Genomic DNA, 26,598 nt, shown 5'->3' with positions numbered 1-26,598 from the left:
GGCTGGTAATCTAGGTTAAAACGTTGGCTAGAGGGCAGTTCTATACCCAAGATCCCTTGGGCTGCTGCTCTGGTGGAAAGATCTGTTCCTAATTGCACTGGGTGGTAGGAAACAGAAAAATCTTTCATGATGTGTCCGCCCAGTGATTGTTCCTTGACTTCCTCCCTCCCTCAACACTGGGACACCCAGTGACAGATCCTGGGTATGTGTTTAGTTATGTGTTGCTTATATGTGTCTTTGTAATGCTTCACTTTAAGGGATATTTCCAGTAAACTGAAATGTGAACCAGTTTTATTTAAAGTCTTAAATCCTCTACGCTGAATTATTCTTTGGTTTTTACAGTTCATTGATTTCCGTGCCCTTTTGGACCTCTTTCCTTTCCTGTTGCCTCCCCTAACAGACTCTACTTCTTTCTCTCCTCCCATCTCCATTCCTTCTCTGTAGCTATCCCAATTGATTTCCCCTTATCATGAGCTAGCTGAGGTCTGACCCCCTCAGAGAGAGTCTTAGTTTTTTGCCATGGTCCATGTTGCTCTCCATTGTCTCACACTGATAAACTTTGTACTATATTTCATCATCAAACAGTTTGCAGTCATCTTCTGTTTTGTCTCAATGACTTTTCTCCCTAATAATGCTTAAGTTCCTTAAAAAGCTTCTGCATCTCCTAGCATTCTTACGTAGCAGCCACCTAAATGTTTGCAAGGTTTACTTTCATTGTTGGAAGACTTCCTCCAAAGGCAAAGTGACACTCCAGCTAGTTTGTCGTTAGCCGCCTTATCACTTTTGGTTAAGAGAGGGTGGAAATGCCTTCGTAACCTGATAGAGATCTAGTTTACTATGGTTTACTGATTTCTGTCTCCCCCCTCCCTTCCCCCGCCCCCAGAGACTTCGTTGTGTTTTGTTTTTAGTTAGGGAAACTCTAATATTCATTATTTTATTCTATCCTAAAGTTACCTGGGAGAGCATAGGAATAATTATAATGCACATGTGGTTGGCAGAATCCTAAGGCGGCCCCATGATCCCAGCCTCTTGTGTGCATGCCCCGTACAACCCTCAGAACTTGTGAGTATGACGGGTTAGTCACCCTCTTTGATTAGGTTATGTTATGGCACAGTTTCCTCTATGATACGAAGATTATCCTGGGGAGATCAGATCCAATCCGTCCCTCAAAAGGGACTGGACTCTTTCTAAAGAAGGTGATTTGAAATATGAGAGGGACAGAAGGGATTTTCTGTTGCTGCCTTTGGAGATAGGTGGCCATATGGCTAGTAACTGTGGGTGACGTTTTGGAGCTGAGCACAGCCTCCGGCTGACAGTCAGCAAGGAGAGGCGGCTCTCACTCCTACAGCTGCAAGGAATGAATTCTGCCGACCTGAATGAGACTGGAAGTGGAATTTCCTCCAGAGCTTCTCAGCCTGGCCAGTGCCTTGATTTCAGTGATACCGTGGGCAGAGAACCCAGCCATGCCATACCCAGAGTTCTGAGTTACAGAACCGAGAGCTGATGAATAGGTGTTTCCAGCCACCAAGTTTTTTGGTAATTTGTTGCGTGGCAATAAGAAACTAAGACATACCCCACGTGTATGCAGACAACCTCTGTTTCATCCTGATCGCTTTTCATCCAGGGCTGAGGTTAAGATGCAGTGCTATTTTATTTTCGGAAGGCTTGAGAATTTTGGCCAGGATTGTTTAGTAATATTTGCAGAGTGATATCAAATGGTAATTTGTATGTTTATTTCCTAAGAACGTATTTACCATGTCTTTGGTCATTGTTGCTATAGTCCCTCAATTGTCAGGTGCTAGAAATGAATTCCTGCACTCAAAGATGTTCTGAATCAGCCGGGCTGAGCAACTGAAGATGCTTTGGGAGGAGAAATCCCTGGTGCTTTCGTTTATGACTGCCACAGAGCTGGTTTGGATTTCTTTCTTCTTTCTCAGAGACTGCCATTATGTGGTCATTACAGTAACTGAAAGCCCCTTCCATTTTCAGAAAGGGACAGAAATAAATAATATCTTTCAAAAAGGAAGTGGCTAATTTATATCCGGTGATAGAAATGGTGGCAAAAGGAAGGAAGTGTCCCATCCATATTTCACTTTTTGCTGATGAATGCTTTCAGTGAATAGAGGTACATGAACTGAGACACAATATTTCTCAGATAGGAAGCACTGAGGAATTGATGTGTGAATATGAGGAGGAGAACCGTACATAAAAAGTTGAGGGCTTCCCTGGTGGCGCAGTGGTTGAGAATCTGCCTGCCAATGCAGGGGACATGGGTTCGAACCCTGGTCTGGGAAGATCCCACATGCCGCGGAACAACTGGGCCCGTGAGCCACAACTACTGAGCTTGTGCGTCTGGAGCCTGTGCTCCGCAACAAGAGAGGCCGCGATAGTGAGAGGCCCGCGCACCGCGATGAAGAGTGGCCCCCGCTTGCCGCAACTAGAGAAAGCCCTCGCACAGAAACGAAGACCCAACACAGCCATAATTAATTAATTAATTAATTAATTAATTAAAAAAAACCTTAGCTTTAAAAAAAAAAGTTGAGAACAAAGCTTCCAACTGATATGGGCCCCTTAATTATCTTTGACCTCCTATTCACCACTGTTTTGAGAAAGCTTGTCTGAACGATCTGCTGCACTGTAAAGGCAGGACAGAAGGCACAAAAAGGAGCCACACAGCTGTGAGGGTTTGGGTGGTCTTCTCCCCTGCAAGGTAGGTGATATGTTGGAGATGGCATTGGGTTATTTGGGGTCCCACTGGAAAGCTGAGGGTTTTGAAACGATTAGTGACTCTCCATGGTTTTTTCATTAGCTTTCCTTGGTGTTTGCTGAGTGAAGGGCTTCTCTCTGTCTTGGTGATGTTGAGTGGTGTGAGAGAACAGCTGTAGCATGTGTTTCTAATCGGAATGTGCCTTTCTAAATACTTCTTGCCTATCTGTCAATCCCCCTCCCCCTCCCACCCGTCTTCCTCTGAGCCTGAAGAATTTGTGAGAGTCCCTGGAATGCACATGTGGGCCTTGTTATTCCCAAACGTGAGACTTTCTGTTGATCAGCACTTTGTAACATTAGGCCCTCACAGGCGTTAGTCACTTTGACTCCACTAGAAAGACTGATCTTTGGAAATGTAAGAAAATGTCTTTTGCTGTTGTTATTAATTCTTGGCATCCAGTTAGATTTAGCCTTTGAGAATTTACATGGACTTCTAGCAAAAAGCATTCTGTCTGTAAGAAAAAAAAGTGCCGCCACTTTTTACAATTTTGGGGTTGTCACACTTAGTAGTTATTGGCTGCAAGACTATTTTACTAATAAGCCAATACCTCCCCCATCCTGGCTATCCTTCCCCCACCTCCCCAGGATCCAGGGTTGTGGGCAGCAGCTGGGATTTTGTTCACTTCAGATACCCGATTCTGAGGACTGTTTTTAAATTTATTTTTATTTATTTATTTTTGGCTGTGTTGGGCCTTTGTCTCTGTGCGAGGGCTTTCTCTAGTTGTGGCGAGTGGGGGCCACTCTTCATCGCGGTGCGCGGCCCTCTCACTATCGTGGCCTCTCTTGTTGCGGAGCACAGGCTCCAGATGCGCAGGCTCAGTAGTTGTGGCTCACGGGCCTAGTTGCTCCGCAGCATGTGGGATCTTCCCAGACCAGGGCTCGAACCCGGGTCCCCTGCATTGGCAGGCAGATTCTCAACCACTGCGCCACCAGGGAAGCCCTGAGGACTGTTTTAAAACAGTGTATTTCCTAATTGTGAGAGATCGGATATCTAACCGGACAAAGGTGAGACTCTAATCCCAGACAAAGCAACAAGATCTTGGAGGAGGTGTGGGCAGTGACTGCTTTCTGTGAGGGGAGGCTGTAGAGGAGACAGAAAGGAGCAGAAGCAGGGCTGTGTCCTCAGGCCTTTGGTGTCAGGCTTCACTCAGCAACAGTGTGAATTTTCACCTTCCAGCTGGCCCAGGCGTAATGGAGGGCGGGGTGGACCAGGCGCCAGGGCGCTGGGTGCTGCAGCTCTGTCTCTCCACGTGGCCCTGCGCCTGGGGAGGACCCATCAGCCGCTGGACCTGTCTCCTTATCCGAGAAAGATGAGGTTGGAAGATAAAGATTTCTGTGAAACCTCACACTGGATACAAATCTGGGTGAGGTGTAATAGGGGTGGTGTTAGGAAAAGAGGGACATTCAAGTCGTGGATTTCCAGGCTCAGAAATAGAAATCAGCTGGTAGACTGGATGCACTTTTGCCAGTTAAGAGCGCTGGGTGGGCAAGTTTCAGCCAAAAAAGGGATGATGGGTGGTTATTAACATCTGGGCACAGAGGAGAAAAATCTAACCTGAGCCTGACAGGCTTCAGGAAACCTTCACCATCTAATTTGGAGGGTAGCGGAGGGTTTAAGATGATTAACCAGTGGACTTTTTTCTTCTGCAAGAGAGCGGAGGCCTATAAATTTATGCATGTTTTTAGCAATATGCATACGAATTGATGTTATTCTAGAGGCCACTAATACCTTGAAGTAGATATTGTTGCCATTTGACATAAGAAAATCGGAGGAAGGACAGGTTTGAATGGAGAATGGGGGATAGGGTGCATTCTATTGGAGATGTTGGTTTAGGGGTGCCTGGACCATGGATGCCCAGGCACCCCTAAGCCTGGAGGCGGGCAGCTGGTTATAACCAGGGAGTTGTTAGCTTGGGGTTGTCATGGGCAGGGATGGGGTCATCCAAGCAAAAACGTGTCACAAGAGCTGAGGAGAGAGAATTATGTTAATTCTTGCAACAGCTTGGTGAGCTAGTTTATTTTAAAGTTGACAAGACTGATACAGCCACTATGCAGAACAGTATGGAGGTTCCTTAAAAAACTAAAAATAGAGCCACCATATGATCCTGCAATCCCACTCCTGGGCATATGTCTGGAGAAAACCATAATTCGAAAAGATACATGCACCCCAATGGTCATTGCAGCACCGTTTACAATAGCCAAAACATGAAAGCAACCTAAATGTCCATCAACAGAGGAATGGATAAAGAAGATGTGGTATATATATACAATGGGATGTTACTCAGCCATAAAAAGAGAACGAAATAATGCCATTTGCAGCAACATGGATGGACCTAGAGATTATCATACTAAGTGAAGTAAGTCAGACAGAGAAAGACAAATATCATGTCATATTGCTTATATGTAGAATCTAAACCAAACAAACCAAACCAAACCAAAAAAAAAAAAAAAGATACGAATAAACTTATTTACAAAATAGAAATAGACCCACAGACGGAGAAAACAAATTTATGGCTACCAAAGGGGAAAGGGTGGGGTGGAGGGACAAATTAGGAGTTTGGGATTAACATGTACACACTACTATATATAAAGTAGATAGATAACCAACAAGGACCTACTGTATAGCACAGGGAACTGTACTCAATATTTTATAATCTGTAAGGGAAAAGAATCCGAAAAAGAATATATATACATATATATAATTGAATCACTTTGCAGTACACCTGAAACTAACACAACATTGTAAATCAACTACAATTCAAAACAAAAAGTTGACAAAACTGAGGCTGAGAAGTTAAATGAGTTACCCCAGGTCATACAGCTAAACAATGACAGAGTTGCCCCGAGTCTCCTGACTTCACGCGTCAAGTACCTTCTACTGTACTATTCTGCTTTTTTGCTTACTCTCGTCGCTTTCTATGTAACTTCGTTCTGTTATTAGAAAAGAAATAAGTACACATTTTATCTTACCACCCACCTATTAGCTGCAGTAAAATTGCAGGCTTAGCTACTTTGAAAAGATTTTTATTATTTATTATTGTTATTCACATTTCCTGATTTTTATTTATTTATTTATTTAAATTCAAGTTGAGACTGTCCTTTAATATAAAGTCACGAGTAAATTTCCTGTGGTCCTGACACAACTTTTTTTTTTTTTTTGGAGTATAGTTGCTTTACAATGTTGTGTTAGTTTCTGCTGTACAACGAAGTGAATCAGCTACATGAATCAGGATATATACATATAGTCCCCCCTCCCTTGGACCTCCCTCCCACCCCACTCCCCCAATCCCACCCATCTAGGTCATCACAGAGCACCGAGCTGAGGTCCCTTTGCTACAACTTTTAACAAGAAAAAATGTTGAAGTTTTGGTTTTCTTAATTACATTTTCCGCGGGTAGTATGAAAGAATTCACCCTAACATATCAGCACGACTTATCTTAACCGTTTCTGCGTCTTTTTATATTACGCAGATAACTGGCACCCCTTTCCCTCACTGTACAAAATCTGAATACGATCCATTTCCTGATTTTTAAAATCTCATTTTCTATTATAAAAGTGTGAAGTTTTGGGTTTTTTTTGGTAATTAATTCAAATATTACAGAAACATAACAGAAAGTAAAATTTCTCTATAATCCTACCATCCCCAAAGAAAACCCCTACACCATATTATTTTTGCAAGGATCTAGAAAAGCAAAATCTGTCCCTCTGCTGGGAGTCTTTTGGAGAAAGTTGCTTAGAGATGGCACTTAATATTGGAGCAGTTACTTAATATTAATCAAGATCTTTCCTGGTTATTTGGTGGTGTTTCGAGAGTGGCTCCTGGGTTTGATAGTCAGAGCTGACATTCCTGGCTCTGTGACTTGGGGACTGGCCCCTGGGTGCCTTTTTTTTTCTCAGTCCCAGCTTCCAGCTGGGCTGCACTCAAGCTCTTTCCTCATATGGTTTTCCTCCTAAGAGTTCTCTCTTCTCCCTGGCTCTTACTATTCTGCTGCTTGTGTGAGACAATTTCCTTGGGGGCTTTCTTGGCTCTGACCTTGGGATTTCATGGTATAGATGACAAGCAGAGTAGCAAATGTTGTCCAAGTCATTCTTAAAGAACTCAGTCCTCATTGGTAGTGAGATGCTTCAGATGTTTTATATTATGGAAGTGGCCCTAGCAATGCCTAGCCTTGAAAACATCCCAGTGCAGGCTTCGTAGTTGTGGTTTGGGTTGATACTTTGCATACCAGTGTTTTCCTTTTCGCATGAGAACTAAGGGCGTGTCCCATCTTCCCACCAACTTTTCTTTCTTTAAAAGAGAATATGAAACCAGTTGAATACTCTCTAGAATGTATTTAGATAAGTGTACATATTTACAAAAATGAACAATCGGGCACTTGGGAAGAGCTTACTTCTTGGACAGTTTGTGAGGCCAGGATTTCTCCAAATACTGAGAAGTGGCTGGTGCTCAATCAGTGATTTTGTGTGAGGAAAAGCATGTTCTTCTCTTTGCCTGTCTCCAGCTGGCTGGCATCTGTACTACTGAAACAGAGCCTCAAAAAAAAGACTCTGTCTAAGATGATGAAGGGATATGTGCCGCTCCTCTTCTGTAAGTGGACATCTCCTTTATGGGAAAAGACAGAGAATAAAGGGAGTATGCCCCATGGTTCCATCTCAGCTCTATTTTAAATTGGACATTCATTTTCTTAGGACTTGAATCTTAATTACTTCTACCTCCTCCCATCAGGCAATGCTGGTCAAAAAGACTCTTTGTTTTCATCTGAATACATAAAACTTGCACATCAGTTGTACATAGGAGCTGTCTACTAAATTAATATCAAACAATGCTGCAGACTAATACATGTTTTTATATCCTATAAGCTGGTGGATCTACTGCAAGAATGACTAGTTAATCACATGAGTTATAAGGTTGCATCAAATTCTGTACTTTGGATAGCTTGTGATTATACGTTTGGATTGCTTGATTAACATCTGTCTGTCCCACTAGACTATGTGTTCCATGAGTTAGCAATGCTTTGCTTTCTCACCATCATCTCCTTAGCATTTATCACAGTATCTGGCACGTGTTGGTGTTCAATAAATATTTGTTGAATGAATGAAAGCATGAAAAATTTGCTTTTCTTCTTGAAGAGATGATTAACTTACATAGAAGAATTTTCTACATTTTGTTTTGAGGCTATAAATCCACTTCTCAAAAAATTTCTTGAAGACTGCAGATATAGCTGCAGAAAAAGATAGTTTTTAAGCAGGACAGTTGTAGGGAGTGGGTACGTAACTTTTGTTTTAAAACGAAGTCAAATTATTATAGTTAAGCAAGCAAAAATGAAAAGTTCACGTGGAAGACACGGAGGTACACACACAGATTTCTATTATGTTTGGAGTTAACCAGGGTAACTGACAGGAACTCCCTTTCAAGGGTCATGTAAAAACTGAGCCATCTTGGATCTGGCAATAGAAAATATACTGCCAAGAAGTTTTTGCCCTGTGTTGGCTTTCCTCAAGCAAAAATGACAGATTTAGATTTATGCATCTCTGATTTCCAAATGCAAGAAATCTTAGAATTAGCGTTAGAACCAAAGACTTTGCTTAGAGGTCATTTGGTTAAATCTCATTTTACAGATGAGGAAACATAAGCCCGGAGATTAAGTGACTTGGATCAATGTAATTCATTCTCCATAAAATGAGGCTTTGAGAAGAGTGTAATTTCCAGCTCTGTAATACATAAAAGAAGTTACCTGTTAAATTAAAAAAAATAATAATTTAAATTTTAAAGAGGCAGAATCTTTCTAAACTTAAATTGTAATGTCTGTCTTTAAAGGTAAAAAAAATGAAATCTAATTGTTTTCAGCATAGGTGAAAACAGATATCACCTTGGTAACATGCTCTCCAGCTCCCGCTGACTGATAAGGGTCAGCAGCTGTAGACTACCTACTAACCACATCTACTGAAGCCTTCAGTTTTAAAAGGAAAGAACTGGGTTATCACTTTGAGTATGGTGAATAGAATCCATCTGTGCACAGCCAGTTTGTTAATTTCAGGAGGCTCTGGGCTGGACTAAAATAGAAGGAAGAGTGAAGATGAGGAATCCTTAATGGTTTCCAGCCGTGGAGGATGTGGAGGCCTGCAAACCGGAATGGAATTCTGTGGCTTTCCCCTCAGCCTTGTAAATGAGCTTCCTATTTAGGGTGGATTTTCTTTTTTTAAAAATTAATTTATTTATGGCTGCGTTGGGTCTTCGTTGCTGCGCGCGGGCTTTCTCTAGTTGCGGCGAGCAGGGGATACTCTTCGTTGGGGTACGTGGGCTTCTTATTGTGGTGGCTTCTCTTGCTGCGGAGCATGGGCTCTAGGCACACGGGCTTCAGTAGTTGTGGCACGCGGGCTTAGTTGCTCTGCGGCATGTGGGATCTTCCCGGACCAGGGCTTGAACCCGTGTCCCCTGCATTGGCAGGAGGATTCTTAACCACTGCACCACCAGGGAAGCCCCAAGGGTGGATTTTCTTCACACTGGAGTCCCCATTCTCTCTTCCATGTTCTTTTTTTCCTCTTTGTTCCTCCGTGAGTGATTCTTCCTGCCTGGTTAGTCTGCGGGCTTTGCCCATCCACAGTTTCTCCCCGGGCTCCCAGCAGCAATAGAAGGGCTCCTCATTTTAAAATGACAGCTGTCTCTTCCTCCCACCTAATTTAGGGAAAGGAAACCCAGGTTTTCTGAGGACCTATTAAATGCTGGCCCTCCCATACGTACCATTTCCTTAGTTCCTCCCAGCCACCCTGCCAAGTCCTCCATTTTTACTGATGGAGGACAAAAAGTAGGGATTCAAACCCATGGCTGTCTGACTCCAAGCCTTTTTCCATCCTACTTGTGGTTAAGCAAGATTTGGAATTGTGGAACATATTTTAAAGCAGCACTCAGAATGTAGGTGTTGGCACACATTCTTATATAATTTGTTTTATAATTATTTCCATAATGAAGTCAGCTAGACAGCTTCTGAAAAACTTGTCGATTATAATCTTCAAAGTACATATTCATCATAAAGTGACCCTTTGTGTATAGATAACATTTATCTGGAAGGCTTCTGCAAGCTGGACTTCTTTTCCCTGGTAGATTCGGAGAGCTCCAGCCTTCTTGAAAGATGCCCCCCTGACTTTCCCTAGCCAAAAGCTACCTGTTTCCCCTTTGTCATCCCACAGTTAAAGTGATGGTGTTTATCACTTTTATCCTTAATAGTATTACATTTACTTGTGTCCTGTCTCTACTGCTACATTGTAAACCTCTGAAGTGCAGGAGGAGTGTTTATCAGTGAATAACAAAAATAACGTATTTTTGCTCCCTTAGCATTTTGAGCAGTGAGGTTTCTTTTGAATGAACAAATAAATAATTGTGTTCATGTCAAGATGATTTGGAAAGAGAAAAATGAGACTCTCAAGTTAGAGACTGGTTATTTTATTTTATACTATAGAATTTAGTCATTGCCCATTTCAAGATGGAGTGGGCCTAGAAATCATCCAAGTACAACCCCTCCCTAGATAGATTAGCAAATGGAGGACTAAATCAATTAAGGTCTTATAGTTACTTACTTGGAGGCTCCAAGGTGGCACTTGCATCTCAAAAAGGGTCCAAACTAAACCTTTTATTATTGGCTTCATGTGCATAGATGCAAAAATCAAAAATGGTCCAAACTAAACCTTTTATTATTGGCTTCATGTGCCATAGATGCAAAAATCAAAGTCTCAGCATTGCCAGGACCAGTGAAAATATACTTAGAGCTACTTGGCTAATTTTAATTCTCAACTTCCACCTCTTATGGTTGCCAAAGAATTATGATTTTAGAGAACATTTTTTTCTTTCTAGTTTAATATATTGGATTTCAGTAGCAGCGACAATTACTGTATTGGGCTACCTAGGAACTTAGATCATCATGTGGTAACAGTGACTAAGTGTGAGGACTCTGGACTCTGGCACCTGACCTCCTGGGTCCACATTTCAGCTTCTCACCTTATTGGCTGTGTGACCTTGGGCAAGTTACTAAACTTCTGGGCCTCTGTTTTCTCATCTGTCAGTTGAGATTAGGTAACAATAGTAACTACCTCATAGAATTGTTAAGATAAACTAATTCATTCATGTTTAGGGCTTTTCTGGAACCTTGGTCCATAAATGTTAGTTAGCTGTTATGATGATGATGGTGGAATACCAAATAGCTCGAGCTACTTTTATCCAATTATTATTTTCCTTTTATTGGTAGGGGGAATGTTTACTGAAATTCTCCCTGAGATTTCATAGTAAAGACAAGCCTGGAGATAAAATTTCCGTGGGATCTGGAAGGTTTGGATATGTAAACACTGGCTGTAAGGTCCTTCCAGATAGAGGAAATAGCATGACTAAAGTCTGATGACGAGAACCCTGGGGTTTCCTCCCAGGAACTGTAAGTAATTCCATTTAACTGCAGTGGAAGGTGCCCCCTGGGAGGACTGGGAATAGAGATTTGAGTGTAGCCCATGGAGGCTCCTGAGATGGCAGGCCAAGTTTGGATTGAGGGCCTTTGAGTACCAGGATCCCTTTGGCAGCAAGGTAGAGCGAGGGAAGCTTAGAGGGAGTGGCAAGGGATCGAGGCAAGGTGACCGTTGGAAGGCTGTTGAATTAGTAAGAATAAAGAGGAGGAGGATGTGACATTGATAACACTTTGGAATTGATGCAGGCAGGTGGGTTTCAGGTACAGATAAATGCCATTAACAGAAACAGGGAACCCTGGAGTAGGGGTGGGTTTGCAATAGAAGAAGATGATTTCAAGTTTCGTGAAGAACAATTTGAGGGACAGAAAGGACAACCCGGGAGAACTGCCCCTTTGGTAGAAATTCAGAACTGGAATGCAGACAGAGTTGAGTACTTAGAGAGAAAATTCTGAGAGTCATTGCTAGGTGTGTGATAGTGGTAAAGACGTGAGAATATCTGAGATTCCCTGAGATCACCCCTGTAGACTCAAGAGCCCCGCACACGTTCTTCGGATAGAGACATCTAAGGCATGAAGCCATAAGCGTGGTGCCATGAAGTGCTGGGGTGTAGGAGTTCATTTTAGCTGCTGTGTGTGAGATAGAGCTCCCCTCACACATCCTGCAGTGCTTTCAGTTTTAAGCCTGTTCATGAACCAAGGGAGGAACTTCCTATTTCCCCTTTCCCCATCACTCACCAATGGGCAATAGCCCAGTAAAGGATTCCTTTACTGCTGGGCAGAGAAATAGGCTCAGATTATGGATTTTTTAAATGGCATTATAAAATTGACATATTTTATATGACAAAGAAGAGAGAGACTCTGAAGACATAAATTTAAGTTAAAAAAAAAAATTTCAAGACCAAACTGTTTTATAACCCTTCATTTTGTATGTGGTTTTCAGCGGGTATAAAAATACTCAGTGGGTATGTGGGTGGTTTCTCATGTTTTGGAAATGGTGAGAATATGAGATGCTCAGCATTGGGTTCTGGGATGAGAGCTATAATTACCAACTCTGATTCTTTCCCAGGATTGGCTCCTGGGTGGATATCTGAACCTAAAAACCCAACAACAGTCCAGAATCCAGAGCAATAAACCACTCTTCCCCGCCCCCCCTGGAAATTAAAAGAATTATTGTGGCAAAGAGGAGAGGGAGGGCAGGACGATGCTTCTAACTTGCCTCGTCCCCTTTCGTGCTGCTCGCTGACTGTTCAAGGCCGTGGTGCATCAGGAAAGAGGCTGCTGTGATGGCTTCTCCTCGCTGGTTACACAGCAGCCCCTGTGCAGCCGTGATGGAAAGAGTTCTAAATATAACCCAGACTCCTTTCAAATCTTCCTCCCCCAGTCTTGGCAGATGTGGTAAACACCCTAAAAATACCTGCTGTCTGAACCTTTGAGGTCTTTGGAGAGGAAGGGGCAGGTGGTAGCCCTGGGGTGCTGTCAGGAGGCCTTGCCAAGCTACCAAGGGCTGTTCCCCAAGCTGTTTGGTGCACTGTCGTCCAGACCCTCCTGCTCAAGGATAAGAGCCCCGCTCTTGAGTCTCATAGTCACTGCTGGCAGGTTTCAAGGAGACTATTCATAGACTAGACATCTGTTCTCTGTCCCGTTGACCTCAAACCTGCAGCTGCCACCGTGGTGTTCAGGCAGTGTCGTGGTTTCCAGTCTTGTTTCCCAGAATCAGAATTGTAGAGCTAGCGAGGCCCTCAGATATTATATTGTTCATAAAGCATTCCGTTAAAATCACAACGTTTATGGAGTTCCATTTCCCTGCCTCTATAGTGTCTGTAGGGATTCGGAAATGGAGTCTCAGTCTTTGATTATTAAAAGACCTCACTCTCCTCATTGTGTAACACACATAGGAGGATAACGGAAACCAGTCTTTTAAAAATAGAGACCAGATGATCCTGTGCAAGGCTTTTTCTTCTTTATTAAAAAATGGACATTTGAGGCTCATTTTCTCACCCAAAATTCAGTATCTCGAGTATAAAGCTCATTGGCAACATAGCCAGACACCAGGAGTCTCATTTTCAGGAAGGCTTTCAAGATCTAGTTTCTGGAATCCCATACCATAACTGTGCTGTTTAATTGAAAGACCATAGCTGACCTCTGTTTTCCTGGGAAAGAAGGGTTTCACAGATGATCTCCAGTACCCACGGAATGCATTCAAAGTTGTGGAGGCAGTCAGCACCATCTAATGAAACAGCATAAATCATCCAGCTTTTAAATGTATGTTAACTACCTTAGTCCCAGTCTCCTTCAGGAGACTCTTGAGAAGGTGCGGGGAGTGCAGAACCTATGCTAGGAGCTGTGTGAGGGAGAGCAAAGTAGCCCCAAGAAGCCCGTCCAGATGATGGAGGAGAAGGAACCAAGTCCTGTGCCACACCATTTTCAATATGTTCATCATGGTAGTTACAGAATTTCCATAATTGTAACGGGTATGCATCCTCCGCTGTGAGCTTCTCAGAGCTCCTTCCTGTATCTGGTAGGGTGTCATTTATTTTTTGCCTCTGGGCTGAAAGTAAATTGAAGGGTTTTCTTGAGTGCTTGAAGCTGTCAAAATGGTTGAATTTTTTAATGTCACTTAATGCATGTCTGAATCAGCCACCGCTAGAAGCTTATTTCCCCTGGACCAGTGCACCTGTAACCGGACCTGAGCTGCCTGGGAGGGAGATTGGTGTACTTAGGGACTCAGTGTGATTTTGTGGAAAGAGCGTGGCTCTGGAGTTGGTAGCTTCAGTTGTGTAGAAGCCAGGGATGGGGTGGGCACAGAGGGGTCGCCTTTTTCCATGCGTGTCAAGAAGAGAGGATGGGAGAGGGAGGAGTACCCAGGTGGCACTGTCATGGGTTATCAAATGTTTCCCTTCTGAAATTCCAGAATGAAGAGCTTCGAAACTTGTCTCTTTCTGGCCATGTTGGATTTGACAGTCTCCCCGACCAGCTGGTCAACAAGTCGACTTCTCAAGGATTCTGTTTCAACATCCTGTGTGTTGGTAAGTGACTCATCCCTTGCTGCTGAGGAAGGAATCTGACTCTTAGGTGTTGGCAGGTGACTGTCAGAGGGGCACGTTTCAGGAAATAAGGGGAATGATATTTTTTACTCTTTCATTATCAGTAAAGCAGGGCAATAATACCCACTCATGTATGTCACACAAAGATCGAGACTTGTATTTAGGTAGGTTGCTTTGTAGGCTTTGTGATGTTACTCAAAATGTTATTTTTATTTGTGTCACATTGTCAGGCAGTGATCAGTTTAATATTGCTTTTGAACCACTTATTTAAATTTTTTGTGGGGGGAGGGACTTAGACCCTAGCTAGACTATAGGAAGTTGAAAGAAGGACCTGAGATGCACATACATAGGAAGATTATTCAAAAGCATTTTAAGAATTTGTTTCCAGGGTCTTTGACTATGGTGCAATAGTAATCGCCACTGAAGTCTTTTTAAAGATATGCTGTCTACAGTAGGTAAAATCTGAAACTACTTTAACCACTTTGATAAACTTAGAATATTTAAAATTTTTGCTTTTAGAGCAAAAGACAATTTAAAATTCTATTTTATATTTGACATACATTTTCTGCCTGAATTAATAAATTAACCTTTTGTCCTTAAATTGGAATCTGAAATTGACCTCAGTTTATTCCTGGTAGATAAATGGAAAAGGCCAAAGAGATACAACTTACATATTTGAATCCTCAGGATGTGTTATTCATATCCTTTAGATGTTATGCATTGACCTAGGCCTCTGGCCTTGGTATTTTTCTTCTTCTTTAGCCATATCTTTCTTAAACTAAGACAAGGAAGGTAGGAAAGCAGGTGGAGAAAAAGAGGAACATAGAAATAGAAATCTCCTGTTGGTTTGAAGCAGACGTGTCCCTGGAACAGATGACGGCCTTTCCTTCACCCTCCCTGTCACTCTTGATGAAGGACCACGCTAAACGGCAGTGAAGTGGCTCGGGCTGCATTGTTTTGTTGCCATTGTCCTCTGGTCACAGACTTCAAGACAAATGAAAAGGAATCCTGTATGTAGCCGATATGTGGTCTCTGTGTAGCCTCCCCCGACGTTTGGCAGAATGTCCTGACTTCTCTTGTCTAAGTAAAATGAAGTGACTTTAGAAAAGAAAGATGTGCATTCCATGTAAGTTAGTTGTTGGGGGCATTGCCAGGTATTTTCCTTTCTGAAAATTCTTCGAGAGGAGCATATTGAACGTGGCCCCTGCATTGGACATTCGCTAGTAGAAAGCCGCCACTGACTTGCACACCAGATGGCTCGCTGTCTGGCATTATGTCTCAAGTACTGGGGAGAGAATGACTGGAGAGAAACATGACCAGAGCCGCCAGCTCTCCTGCTTTCCCCTTTTCCCCACTTGAAGCCGATTAAAATTCAGCAGGGGACCCCCTGGAATGGCAGCTCTCAGAGTGGCATAAATCAGTCGTCTTTTCTCTTCTGCTAAATGCTCATTGCAGAGCAGCACAATTCTTCATTAGCATAGCAATTTGTTGGCAATTTGTTGATTTTCTATTGAAAAGTGTGCTAAATTGTAGGCCAGTTACTATTCTGGCTTCTCTTCTCCGTCTCCCCCAGCCCTGTCTTCAAAATCAGTTTCAAGAATCTATGTGAGAGCTATGGCCCAGCCCCTGCAAGTAGGATAAAGCCTTCCAGTGGGACTGGGCTGGAAGGACCTAGTTTGACCGGGTGTGTGGTGTGCAAGGGGGAGTGTTGGCTCGTTGGCTGGCCCTTGTGTTACTAGCACAATTATGGTGCTAGTTGGAATTCCTCACAAGCCACTTCCATGCTGTGCTGTTGGATTTGTAAAGCAGCAGCTATTCTGACTCTCCTGGGTGGCTGATAATCCCTATGATTCTTAGGTTTTTATTCTTGTTCCATTCTTAATCATGTTGAAAATTAGTTTTTCAAGTTATTTAAAATAATGCATGTTTATGTTAAAAAATTATAAAATGTCCCCCCTTCTCTCCTACCCTCATTTCCATTCCACAGAGAAAACACTGTGGAATCCTAGGAACTTTCTAAACTTTTCTGTACTTGGAAATTATTTTCGGAGGCTGAAAACAATACCACTTACCTCACGGTTTTGTAGGAGTCCCACGTGTGTCTCACCAGGCTAAAATCAAGGCGTCCGCAAGGCTATGCTCCTTTCTGGAACCTCAAGGGGAGAAGACATTTCCTTGCCTTTTCCGTCTGCTGGAGGCTGCCCACATTCCTTGACTCTTGGACCCTTTCCTCCATTTTCAAAGCCAGCAATGTTGCATCTCTCTCTGACTGTTCTTGGGTTAGGAAATTTTCCACAGAGAGTTGCAGAAATCTAGTTGAAACTCAGTTAAGGCTCTTCCTCAACCCCCAAACACACTAAAAAGGTAATAGATTGAATGGTGTAATTAAGAACAGCTGGCTCTAGGGATGCAGAGTTTGCAGGGCTCCGTTTCTGGTTTTCGAGCCTGCTTGGTGCTGCTTGGCTTCATGGTCGGGCTTCTTCTTCAAGGAGGTGGTACAGCCTCCAGCAGTGTTGCCAGCTGAGCGACCCCAGAGGAGGGAGAGGCCGTTCCTGACAAGGCCTCCTCAACAGTCACAGGATCTCTGATCATCCAGGCTGGGGTCATCTGCCTGCCCAGGGTGGTATGGGAATCGTCCACCCCAAAACATACAAGGGTCCCGTAGGAGAGAAGACATGGGCAGAAAGGAGAAAGGGCATGGGAGAGACACACACTGGACAGATATAAACAGGTCTCTCATGACTACATAAGTACTTTTTTGTTTTGGTGTAACATAAGTGAGATCATGCCTTTCTATTCTTTTGCATTGTCTCTTTTCACTCCACAGTAAGTCCTGCCTATCCTTCCATGCCCGTATATCTAGCAGGTTCTTTTCCATAGCACTTTGGAGCTCTTCCGTTGGAGCCAACATTAGCCCTTTGGGAGACAGGGGTGTCAGCATTAAGGTAAACGTACATATCCTCAGAGGGTAGGACACATCAGATCCCTTCACAAATAATTTACAGCAAAATATCTGTATAAGGAAACAACTTTCGCTGTCAATTAATGCTCTATTTTTTTTTTAAATTATTATTTATTTATTTATTTATGGCTGTGTTGGGTCTTCGTTTCTGTGCGAGGGATTTCTCTAGTTGCGGCAAGTGGGGGCCACTCTTCATCGCGGTGCGCGGGCCTCTTCACTATCGCGGCCTCTCTTGTTGCGGAGCACAGGCTCCAGACGCGCAGGCTCAGTAGCTGTGGCTCACGGGCCCAGTTGCTCTGCGGCATGTGGGATCTTCCCAGACCAGGGCTCGAACCCATGTCCCCTGCATTAGCAGGCAGATTCTCAACCACTGCGTCACCAGGGAAGCCCAGATCTTAAACATTTTTATCCCATCTTGCTTTTCCAGGAAAGGCTCTGAAGTGGTTTACAGGGTGAAATGAATGAGTTAATGAATAAAGATAAAATTAACCGCAGAAAATAAAGTGAAGCCAAGGTTAGAGTCAGAACTAACAGCCATCAGACCTGCCAATAGCGGTTGATTCTCTCAGGAACGCATGTACCTCTCCGCCAGTGGTCAGAGCATGGAGGGACCCATTCATTCAACAGATATTTGTTAAACACATATTATGTGCCAAACACAAGTTAAAAGTTTAATGATGACAGACTTACAATAGCTATAAAGTAAAAACAAAATAGTTGCTCCAGATGAAACACAATTCACCGGGAAAAAATCTCTCCCATGGATTTTCAGAAAAGACATACGGTGGCCGTCCCTCCATTTAAGCCTGGGTTCCTGAGCGTCCCCCACTCAGTGCCACTGAGCCAGGCAACGCCGAGGGTCACGTGCTGGTCTTCCAAGGGGACTTGAAAGACCAGCATGCTTTGGCTAATACCACCAGCTAATACCGCGGCTGGTGGTATTAGCTAAAGCATGTCCCATCAAAGGCGTTTCTATGAGGAGTTAAAACAACACAGCGTAGCTCTCTGATTATCTGGCTTCATCCAAGAATAAAATCCAGAATATTTAGAGGAGGCAGACAGACCTGCATGCACAGCTATTTGAATAATTATGATAATAATGATCCAAGTAGCCAGTCTTGGCAGTCAGAGTAAAAACGCTGAATCATAGATCAACTATTTGCTCAGTTTACAATTAATTACCTTCTAATTCATAATACATTCCTCTGTGTGTTTTTTTTGTTTTTGTTTTGTTTTTTTTCTTTTTTTAATAACGTCCAGCTTAGAGCTTGCGGTTTCAGTAAGCCTGAGAACAGAATGGAAGGGGCAAGACTGCTTTCCACTGTGCGATGGGTGTAACGCTCACCAGCGTTACAGGCAGGAGCTGGAGAAACAGAAGCCCCAGATAGCGCTTCAAGAGTAAATCTCTAATTATTCTAACAACTGTTCAGGCAGATGAATTTATAACAGAATAAACAACAAACTCTGACAAAATCTACCAAAGTGGCAAATCTCAATATAAATGATCACCATGATCATTTTTCTTTTCAGTTAACTGAAAAGAAATGCCTGAAACTGAATGCCTGCTCTGTGCCAGGGATTCTGAAATGTTTCAGACTTGCTGCCAGTCATTAATTGTCTCAAAATATTGTAGTTGTTGGGTTTAAATTGGAACCTATGCCAGGTAGGCTTTTGGTTACTCAATTCAAAGGAAGCCTTTGTGCTGTTGTGTGTCCTCAAAAATATAGAAAATGCCCTCTATTCTGAGGCTAGAGATTGACCTCAACAACAAACGCATTGAAAAGCTCTCCTAGTTCTAGAATTCCTTTTATTCCAAAAGCTGTCATTTCTTAGTGAACTGCTTGTGGTGAATTGCACTGCTGCTAGAGTAGCTGTGTCTAATTAGGGCTCTTAAAAGCACAGAGCATAGGAATGGAAAGCAAAGCACTCTGAAATTTAGAGGAACAGTGGTTGTTCCAAGCCCTTGATTAACCCTGTGCTGTAAGTAGGCCCGGGAATGCTAATTGTTCGTAATTTCCACCTTAGTGCAAATAATAATTAAAATTACCTTGCCTTTAAAAACAAAACAAAACATGGTGTTCTTGATTCACATATGCTTAACTAATTCTCAACTTAGTAAAATGTGATGGTAATTTCAGTCCTGTCCAGGTAACCTAGAATCCTTGCCATGTAAACTGAAGTCTTTATTGCTGTTTTTAGGGAAAGAGATGAAAGTTAAGTGGGTCACTTTCCACTGATAGAACCTTTACCTTATAGGGGAAATTTTATAAGATAGTTCTGCTGTTGTGCCTTTGTCCCTGTTCTGAAAATAGGTAAATTCTGAAAAGAAGTTTGCTCTATTGAGAAAGATACTCAAGTAGGTACTTAAAATGACCAGAGTACATTCAGTGTAGGATTGCCTTCCAGATTCTATGTGCCTTACAAGTAAGAACCCCGTTTTGTTTCTGTATCCATTACTTAGTAACTTTGTTTTGTTCGAAGTTATTTTGTTAAGTCACTGATCGTGGATATGAGCTTGTTGAGCATTAGGGAACAGAGGCTACTTTAGATTACTTTTATTGATGGGTCTTTTTTTTGTAAGAATATGAAGGAAAGTAAGGAAGACAGGAGACAGTCTCAAGTGCTACACAACTAGACTTCATGGAGATCTGGAATGACATTCAGGATATTACAGAAGTTCAAGAAGTGTCAGTTGCTGTTTTTCTTCACCATTTTATCCCCAGCACCTATGCTTGTCACATAGTAAATACTCAAGTATTATTAATGAATAGATTTCAGGTACTAGTGTCTACCGTATCTATCTGCTCTCTTTCTCCTGTATGCCCAGCTAATGGTCTGTCAGCAACATGTCTTCTATTTATTGACAGCCTTTGCTGCCTCATGGCATCTGAGTTTTCGCTTCTCTCAGCGTATCTTTTCTTTTTCATGCCATCGTGCTGTGTGCAGGTTCAAACTCCCAAAGAGAGAAGTTTGATTGGATAGATCACTGTCTAGCATGCAGCATTCTCACAGCACTGGCGTCCATGGGTGCCTTGGGACAGGGGGCTAGCCCTGGGCCAGTTATCTGTGGTCATTAGCAAGGTCCATGTCATAAACTATGCTCTTGCTTGTGAGAGGAATGTGGTTATGGCAGACATTTAAAATATCATTCCCATAATAGTAAATCAGAGTCTGGCTGGTATTCAGTCATGTTCCAGGTCAGATTCTAAGCTGTGGGAGAAATCAGGCCAGTTCGTTGCTGTATTCCCAGAACTTGGTACTAAACTGGAAAAGATACTGGCTGAAAGAAGACTGATGAAGGAGGAAATTCTTTGATCTTAGATGTATCGGGTCCAATGGGTAAAGCTAAAGAGTTAGGCAAATGTACTTGAACAACTTTTTTTTTTTTTAATTTATTTTATTTATTTATTTATGGCTGTGTTGGGTCTTCGTTTCTGTGCGAGGGCTTTCTCTAGTTGCGGCGAGTGGGGGCCACTCTTCATCGCGGTGCGCGGGCCTCTCACTATCGCGGCCTCTCTTGTTGCGGAGCACAGGCTCCAGACTCCCAGGCTCAGTAACTGTGGCTCACGGGCCTAGTTGCTCCGCGGCATGTGGGATCTTCCCAGACCAGGGCTCGAACCCGTGTCCCCTGCATTGGCAGGCAGATTCTCAACCACTGTGCCACCAGGGAAGCCCCTACTTGAACAACTTTTATCCTACAAGTGAATCTTGGTAGTCAGTGGCAAACCACATAGGGCTTCTAATTAGAGAAAGCTCAATTACAGAAAGATTCCATTCTACTTCATGTTTGTACTGTGTTGGAAAGCAATGAGTAATACAGAACTTCTAATTAGTAAAGGTATTTTGTCATTACAGTGGGAAAGTTGCCCTAAGGCTATAAATCTCAGAGCTCTTTTTTCCCCCATGGAATTGTCACCATCCTAAAAGTCATTATGGCAATTTTTCAGAAGAGAGGTACTGTTCTTAGGACCATCATGGAATTGGGATTTGTTGCTGCAGTATATTGGTATGTTTAAATTGAGTTGAAAATCTAATTGGGAAATTTTCCAGATTTTTTTTTTTAAAGGCATTCCTATGGATAATGTTTCTCGATTTCTACCATCACCAACTCAACCACCACCCCTGACAAGGGTGGCTTCTTTCTCATTGCCAACTATTTTTGACTCAAGAATTAGTATATAGAGAGAAAATTTTTCTTGGTCTCATTTTGAAGATCAAGCTAAAGTTCTCCATGGCTCCACATTTGGGTCTTACCATTTGATTGGTGTAGTGGTTGCTAGGTACCTGCCACTCTCCTTTGCATATATTAGGGGCTCAGTAAGACTTACTGACTTGAATTATCAATGTGAATTAATAAGGCCATTGTTGCAGGTTATTTAACATCATTCAGTTTCATTGTCACAAACATCCGCTTGAAACTGGGAAATCTAACAAATGCTTGCCATCTGCTGAATAGGGAAATAAGAATGGAGATAATGGAGGATTCTCACAGGTTCATAACCATACCTAAAAAAAATTAGGCAGTCAGTTTTCTCTGTAACAGTAAAGTCAGGGTGCTGTGTTGGTTGAGTGTAGGTGTTAGAACCACACAAACCTGGGTTAGAAGCCTGGCTCTGCCGCTTAACAGTGTGACTTTAGACAAGTTACTTAGACCTTATCTGAGCCTTCATGCCCCATCTGTAAAAGGGAGGAAAGAGCAGTACTTATTCCATGGGGGTTAGTACTAGGGTTTAAATGAGATAGTGCATTGGAAGCTCTTACCACAGGGCCTGGTACAAGGTAAACACTCAGCAACTGTAGCTGGGTTTGTTATGATTGCTGTTATTTGTCAAGAGTGTTGTTTTGAAAAATGTAATTCTTTTCCACAACAGTAGATGGTATGGTGTCATGTAATTCAATACAAATGAATCAGTCTTTTGAATTTTCTTCGTAACAGAAACTCAGCAATACAGAATTTTTTTTAAAGCAATATAGTGTTACATGCCAACATTTAGGGAAGGAGGAGCTACGGTTTATGTCTTTGAAATGACCACAAACTGACCACAGGCAAGCTTGTAGGTTCTGATCCTCTATGCAGAGGTAAAGAAAAGCATCTTGATCTGTAAGTTCAAGATCTTTTCTATTGAACAGTTTTGGAAATTCATTAAGGCGTTTCTCGGGAAGTATTCCATAGATCACACATGGAAAGAACTACCTTTTTGTGGTGGGATTTTTGGTGATACTGACTTTTCAAAAAATTTTACTATCATGATGATGAAAAACTCCTGATGATGTGAATTGGTGCCTCAGAGGCATTGACACGTTCTTTGATTTCTCCCTTGTGGTCATGCAGGCGAGACGGGCATTGGCAAATCCACGTTAATGGACACTTTATTCAACACCAAATTTGAAAGTGACCCAGCTACTCACAATGAACCAGGTGTCCGGTTAAAAGCCAGAAGTTATGAGCTTCAGGAAAGCAATGTACGGCTGAAGTTAACCATCGTTGACACTGTGGGATTTGGAGACCAGATAAATAAGGATGACAGGTACATCTTGGGATTTTGTGGGGATGTAAATGAGTGAGAAGGTAACAGGATCCATCCCGGGTAAATGGAAAGACTAAATGTTCGCTAGTTATGGGGCTTGGTCTCCTATCACCTAAAAGATAAGACATTCTTGTCCTCTGAGAAATTTTCTTAGAATGTTCTTGAGGTCAGAATCAGCTAGTGTAATTGATTCCAGCTAGGGTAAGGAGGAAAGGGATTTGTTAGAAGGCATAAGCTACCTTATGGCATTTTTCCGGGAGAGTCATGGAACCAGGCTTGGGCGCTTTCCCACCTGGAAAAGCAGTCTAGAGAAACACGTACAGTGAGTGGAACCCCTGCCACAAACTACCTTACGTAGTTTGGTACCTGTGACACTGGGGAGAGGTCTCTAGAACCTCCACCCAGTCTGTCTCAGAGAGCCAAATGCCTTCACCATCGCTTGCAAGAAGAACCCCTTTCCCTGTGTGGGCCTCTGCCTCGTGTGGCTCCCTTCCTGCTTCCAGGTCTCAGTATGGCTGCATCCACTTGGTAGAAAGTAGACCAGATCTCCAGAGCACTAGCTGCAAGAGAGTCTGGGAAGTGTGGTTTCTGGTGTTTGTTGTTGTCGCTGTTTTAACTCCGCAAAAAAAAAAAAAAAAAAAAAAGGCGGGGGGGGAGGGGCATTGAAAAGTAAAAGGAGTCTGGAATGAGCATCTGCCACGCTCTCCTAGTCTCTGAGGCGGATTGGGATATTTGACCGAATCCCCAAATTCCTACAGATCTGAATGAAAACTTGGAGTCAACGTGATTTTCCCAAGAAGCCGGAGCCCAGGATTTAGTAGACCCGGGTTGTGATCTAGATTCTGCCGATGAGCAGCTATGGGACCTTGGCCATTTATCTCACTCTAAGGGAATGACGCTGGATACTCTCAGGTCTCTTCCAGTGGGATCTGCATATAGTCTCTTCTCAGGTGGGGTCTAAAGAAGGGCACTGGGAAAGGCTAAGCCTGGAGGAGGGGTGTGGTAATAATAGGGGGTATCCTGTATTTTGATGGCTTTGGCAACAGTGGTATCAGCTCCTAGAACCCCAAAGTGAAGAAAGCATGTTTGTGAAAGATCAGCTGGAAGAATCGTCGTTGATTTCCAGCCAGCGCAGGATCTTAATGTTGATGCTAGAGCTGTGGCATGAGCACTGTGTGTCCTTTGTGCATTGTCTGGGTCTTCCTGTAGGCTGCTCACAGTTGGGTGGCCCGCTGGGTGCAGAATGGCCACATTGAGTCTGAATATTGAGTGTGGTTTCAGTGGAGCCTAGTGAGGAATTCAGATCGCTCTCTCTCCAGCAAGGGTTTGTTAAGCTAATTTGATAATATATATAACAAACTTCTTTGTCAGTGTAGAAGAAGGACATGTTTAAGCTGTGTAAGAAATAAAATGTCTTTTCAGAATTTTGGTCCTGTAGTTTGTATGTAGACAGAAGCTGTTAGCTGTGTCGGTCTCATGTATTCATTCGCTAAAACTGGTTTACATAAACTTGATGATCTAGTTATAAAATAATATAGTGAGGTTTTACTTTTTTTTTTTTCTTTGAGGTGAAGCAAACAGTCATTTTATTGACTCAAGTTCTTTCATTTACATCTTATCTCAGGCTATTTGCTTTAGTAGTTTAGCACCCATCAGTTAGTAGAGAAGGCTGTCCGCATCCAGAGGTTTTACTTTTATAAAACACACATAGTCATTTTATAAAGCCAAGCAAGTTTGCTCTTTTCTCTGAGTTGCTGTGTGCCCTTATTTGAGGGAAGCTGTTAAGCCTTAAACCTTCTTGGTGTTAATCTCAAGATCACCCATCCTATTTACTAATCTTGACTTTAAATGCCTTATGATTGTTTTATTTTACTTTTTTTTAACTTTTATTTATTTTTTTTAATTTTTATTTTGTATTTTTAAATTTATTTTTGGCTGCGTTGGGTCTTTGTTGCTGCACGTGGGCTTTTCTCTAGTTGCGGCGAGCGGGGGCTACTCTTCATTGCGGTGCGTGGGCTTCTCATCGCGCTGGCTTCTCTTGTTGCGGAGCATGGGCTCTAGGTGCGCAGGCTTCAGTAGTTGTGGCACATGGGCTCAGTAGTTGTGGCTCATGAGCTCTAGAGCGCAGTCTCAGTAGTTGTGGTGCACGGGCTTAGTTGCTCCACGGCATATGCGATCTTCCCGGACCAGGGCTCAAACCCATGTCCCCTGCATTGGCAGGCGGATTCTTTTTTTTTCTTTAACATCTTTATTGGAGTATAATTGCTTTACAGTGGTGTGTTAGTTTCTGCTGTATAACAAAGTGAATCAGCTATACATATACATATATCCCCATATCTCCTCCCTCTTGCATCTCCCTCCCATCCTCCCTATCCCACCGCTCTAGGTGGTCACAAAGCACTGAGCTGATCTCCCTGTGCTATGCGGCTGCTTCCCACTAGCTATCTATTTTACATTTGGTAGTGTATGTATGTCAATGCCACTCTCTCACTTTGTCCCAGCTTACCCTTCCCCCTCCCCGTGTCCTCAAGTCCATTCTCTACGTCTGCGTCTTTATTCCTGTCCTGCCCCTAGGTTCTTCAGAACCATTTTTTTTTAGATTCCATATATATGTGTTAGCATACTGTATTTGTTTTTCTCTTTCTGACGTACTTCACTCTGTATGACAGACTCTAGTCCATCCACCTCACTACAAATAACTCAGTTTCGTTTCTTTTTATGGCTGAGTAATATTCCGTTGTATATCTGTGGCCCGCAGATTCTTAACCACTGTGCCACCAGGGAAGTCCGTTATGATTGTTTTAAATACTTAAGTTCATTCTCAAAAAACGTTTGAGAAAGTTAAAATTAAACTGTCCCAGGCCCAAAGATAATTCCAGAAGGATGCTTCCAGAGACATTTTTGTGCAGTGACAGCTTAATGGGAATAAGACACCAAATCATTAAGTTACATTATGTTTGCTTAGGGCTCAGAAACTTCATTAGTACCAGGTTTTTTTGTTTGTTTGTTTGCTTCATTTCCCTCAAAACTGTGTATGTTATGTGTGTGTGTTTTGTAAAGAGGAATTTGAACCATTTTATCTAGGGCTACGTATTGTCTAGATATATTTTAACTATCTGTGATAGAAATATGAGCACATAGTAATGGCAGAGAAATATTTAACTCATGCTCTAGCTGAGCACGGAGCTCTATTTTATGTATAGGGCAATTTAAATGCTCTTCAGTAAGCATTGGCCTGTAATACAGGAGCAGTTGTTAGACAGAGTAAGAAAGATTTCATTTTGCATCTGTCAAAATGGACTATCTGTACATTGTGTTGGAGTGGGGGAAAGCTAAACACAGCTGAGCAGTTGCTCTTGATTTATGACCTCAATGCCAGGGAATGATGGAGAGGTTCTTGCCTGAAGGCTGTCTGTTATGCCTGCTGAAACAGATGAAGAGAAAACCCTGACGACAGGCAGAAAGAAGTGCACGCTGGTCCTCGTGTGGTCACGGAGCCCCCCGTCCGAGCAAGGCGGGTCTCCATCTCTGACCTGTGCAGGTCTCTCCCTGGGGTTGGGGAGTGCCATGCTTGTGCGCTCCCTGATGGGAAGACGTCAGCTGCACCTTTTCAGGATGTATTCCTGCGGGAATGAGGACCGTCTTCCTGCATTCTGCCGCTAAGTTTCCATGAGCTGCTCCAGCTCAGAGTCATCGCCTCAGCACTGCCGCTGCATTTTTACTTCGCCCCTAAATGGGGACTTTCCCTCAGTCGGGTGGGTTCTCACTCGCCGGCCCTGAACAGCAGGTGGCCAGTGCAATGCTGAGGCACACATTTGCAGCTGGAGGCCTCTTTAAGAAATTATCTGACT

At 42.8% G+C, this 26,598-nt stretch overlaps 1 protein-coding gene across 4 annotated transcripts in view; it reads left to right on the top strand.

Annotated features, from left to right (window-relative positions):
- SEPTIN11 (septin 11) overlaps positions 1 to 26,598 on the top strand; it is a 91,788-nt gene that overhangs the window by 31,306 nt on the left and 33,884 nt on the right. For all 4 annotated transcript variants that reach the window (XM_036853809.1, XM_036853811.1, XM_036853812.1 and 1 more), the window contains exons 2-3: positions 14,125 to 14,239; positions 22,552 to 22,747. In XM_036853809.1, coding sequence (XP_036709704.1) covers positions 14,125 to 14,239; positions 22,552 to 22,747 — 311 coding nt within the window. The remainder of the gene's footprint in view (positions 1 to 14,124; positions 14,240 to 22,551; positions 22,748 to 26,598) is intronic.

This window comes from Balaenoptera musculus, chromosome 5 (genome assembly GCF_009873245.2).
Source record: "Balaenoptera musculus isolate JJ_BM4_2016_0621 chromosome 5, mBalMus1.pri.v3, whole genome shotgun sequence".
NCBI lineage: Eukaryota > Metazoa > Chordata > Mammalia > Artiodactyla > Balaenopteridae > Balaenoptera > Balaenoptera musculus.
This window is presented reverse-complemented; position numbering and strand designations above follow the sequence as displayed.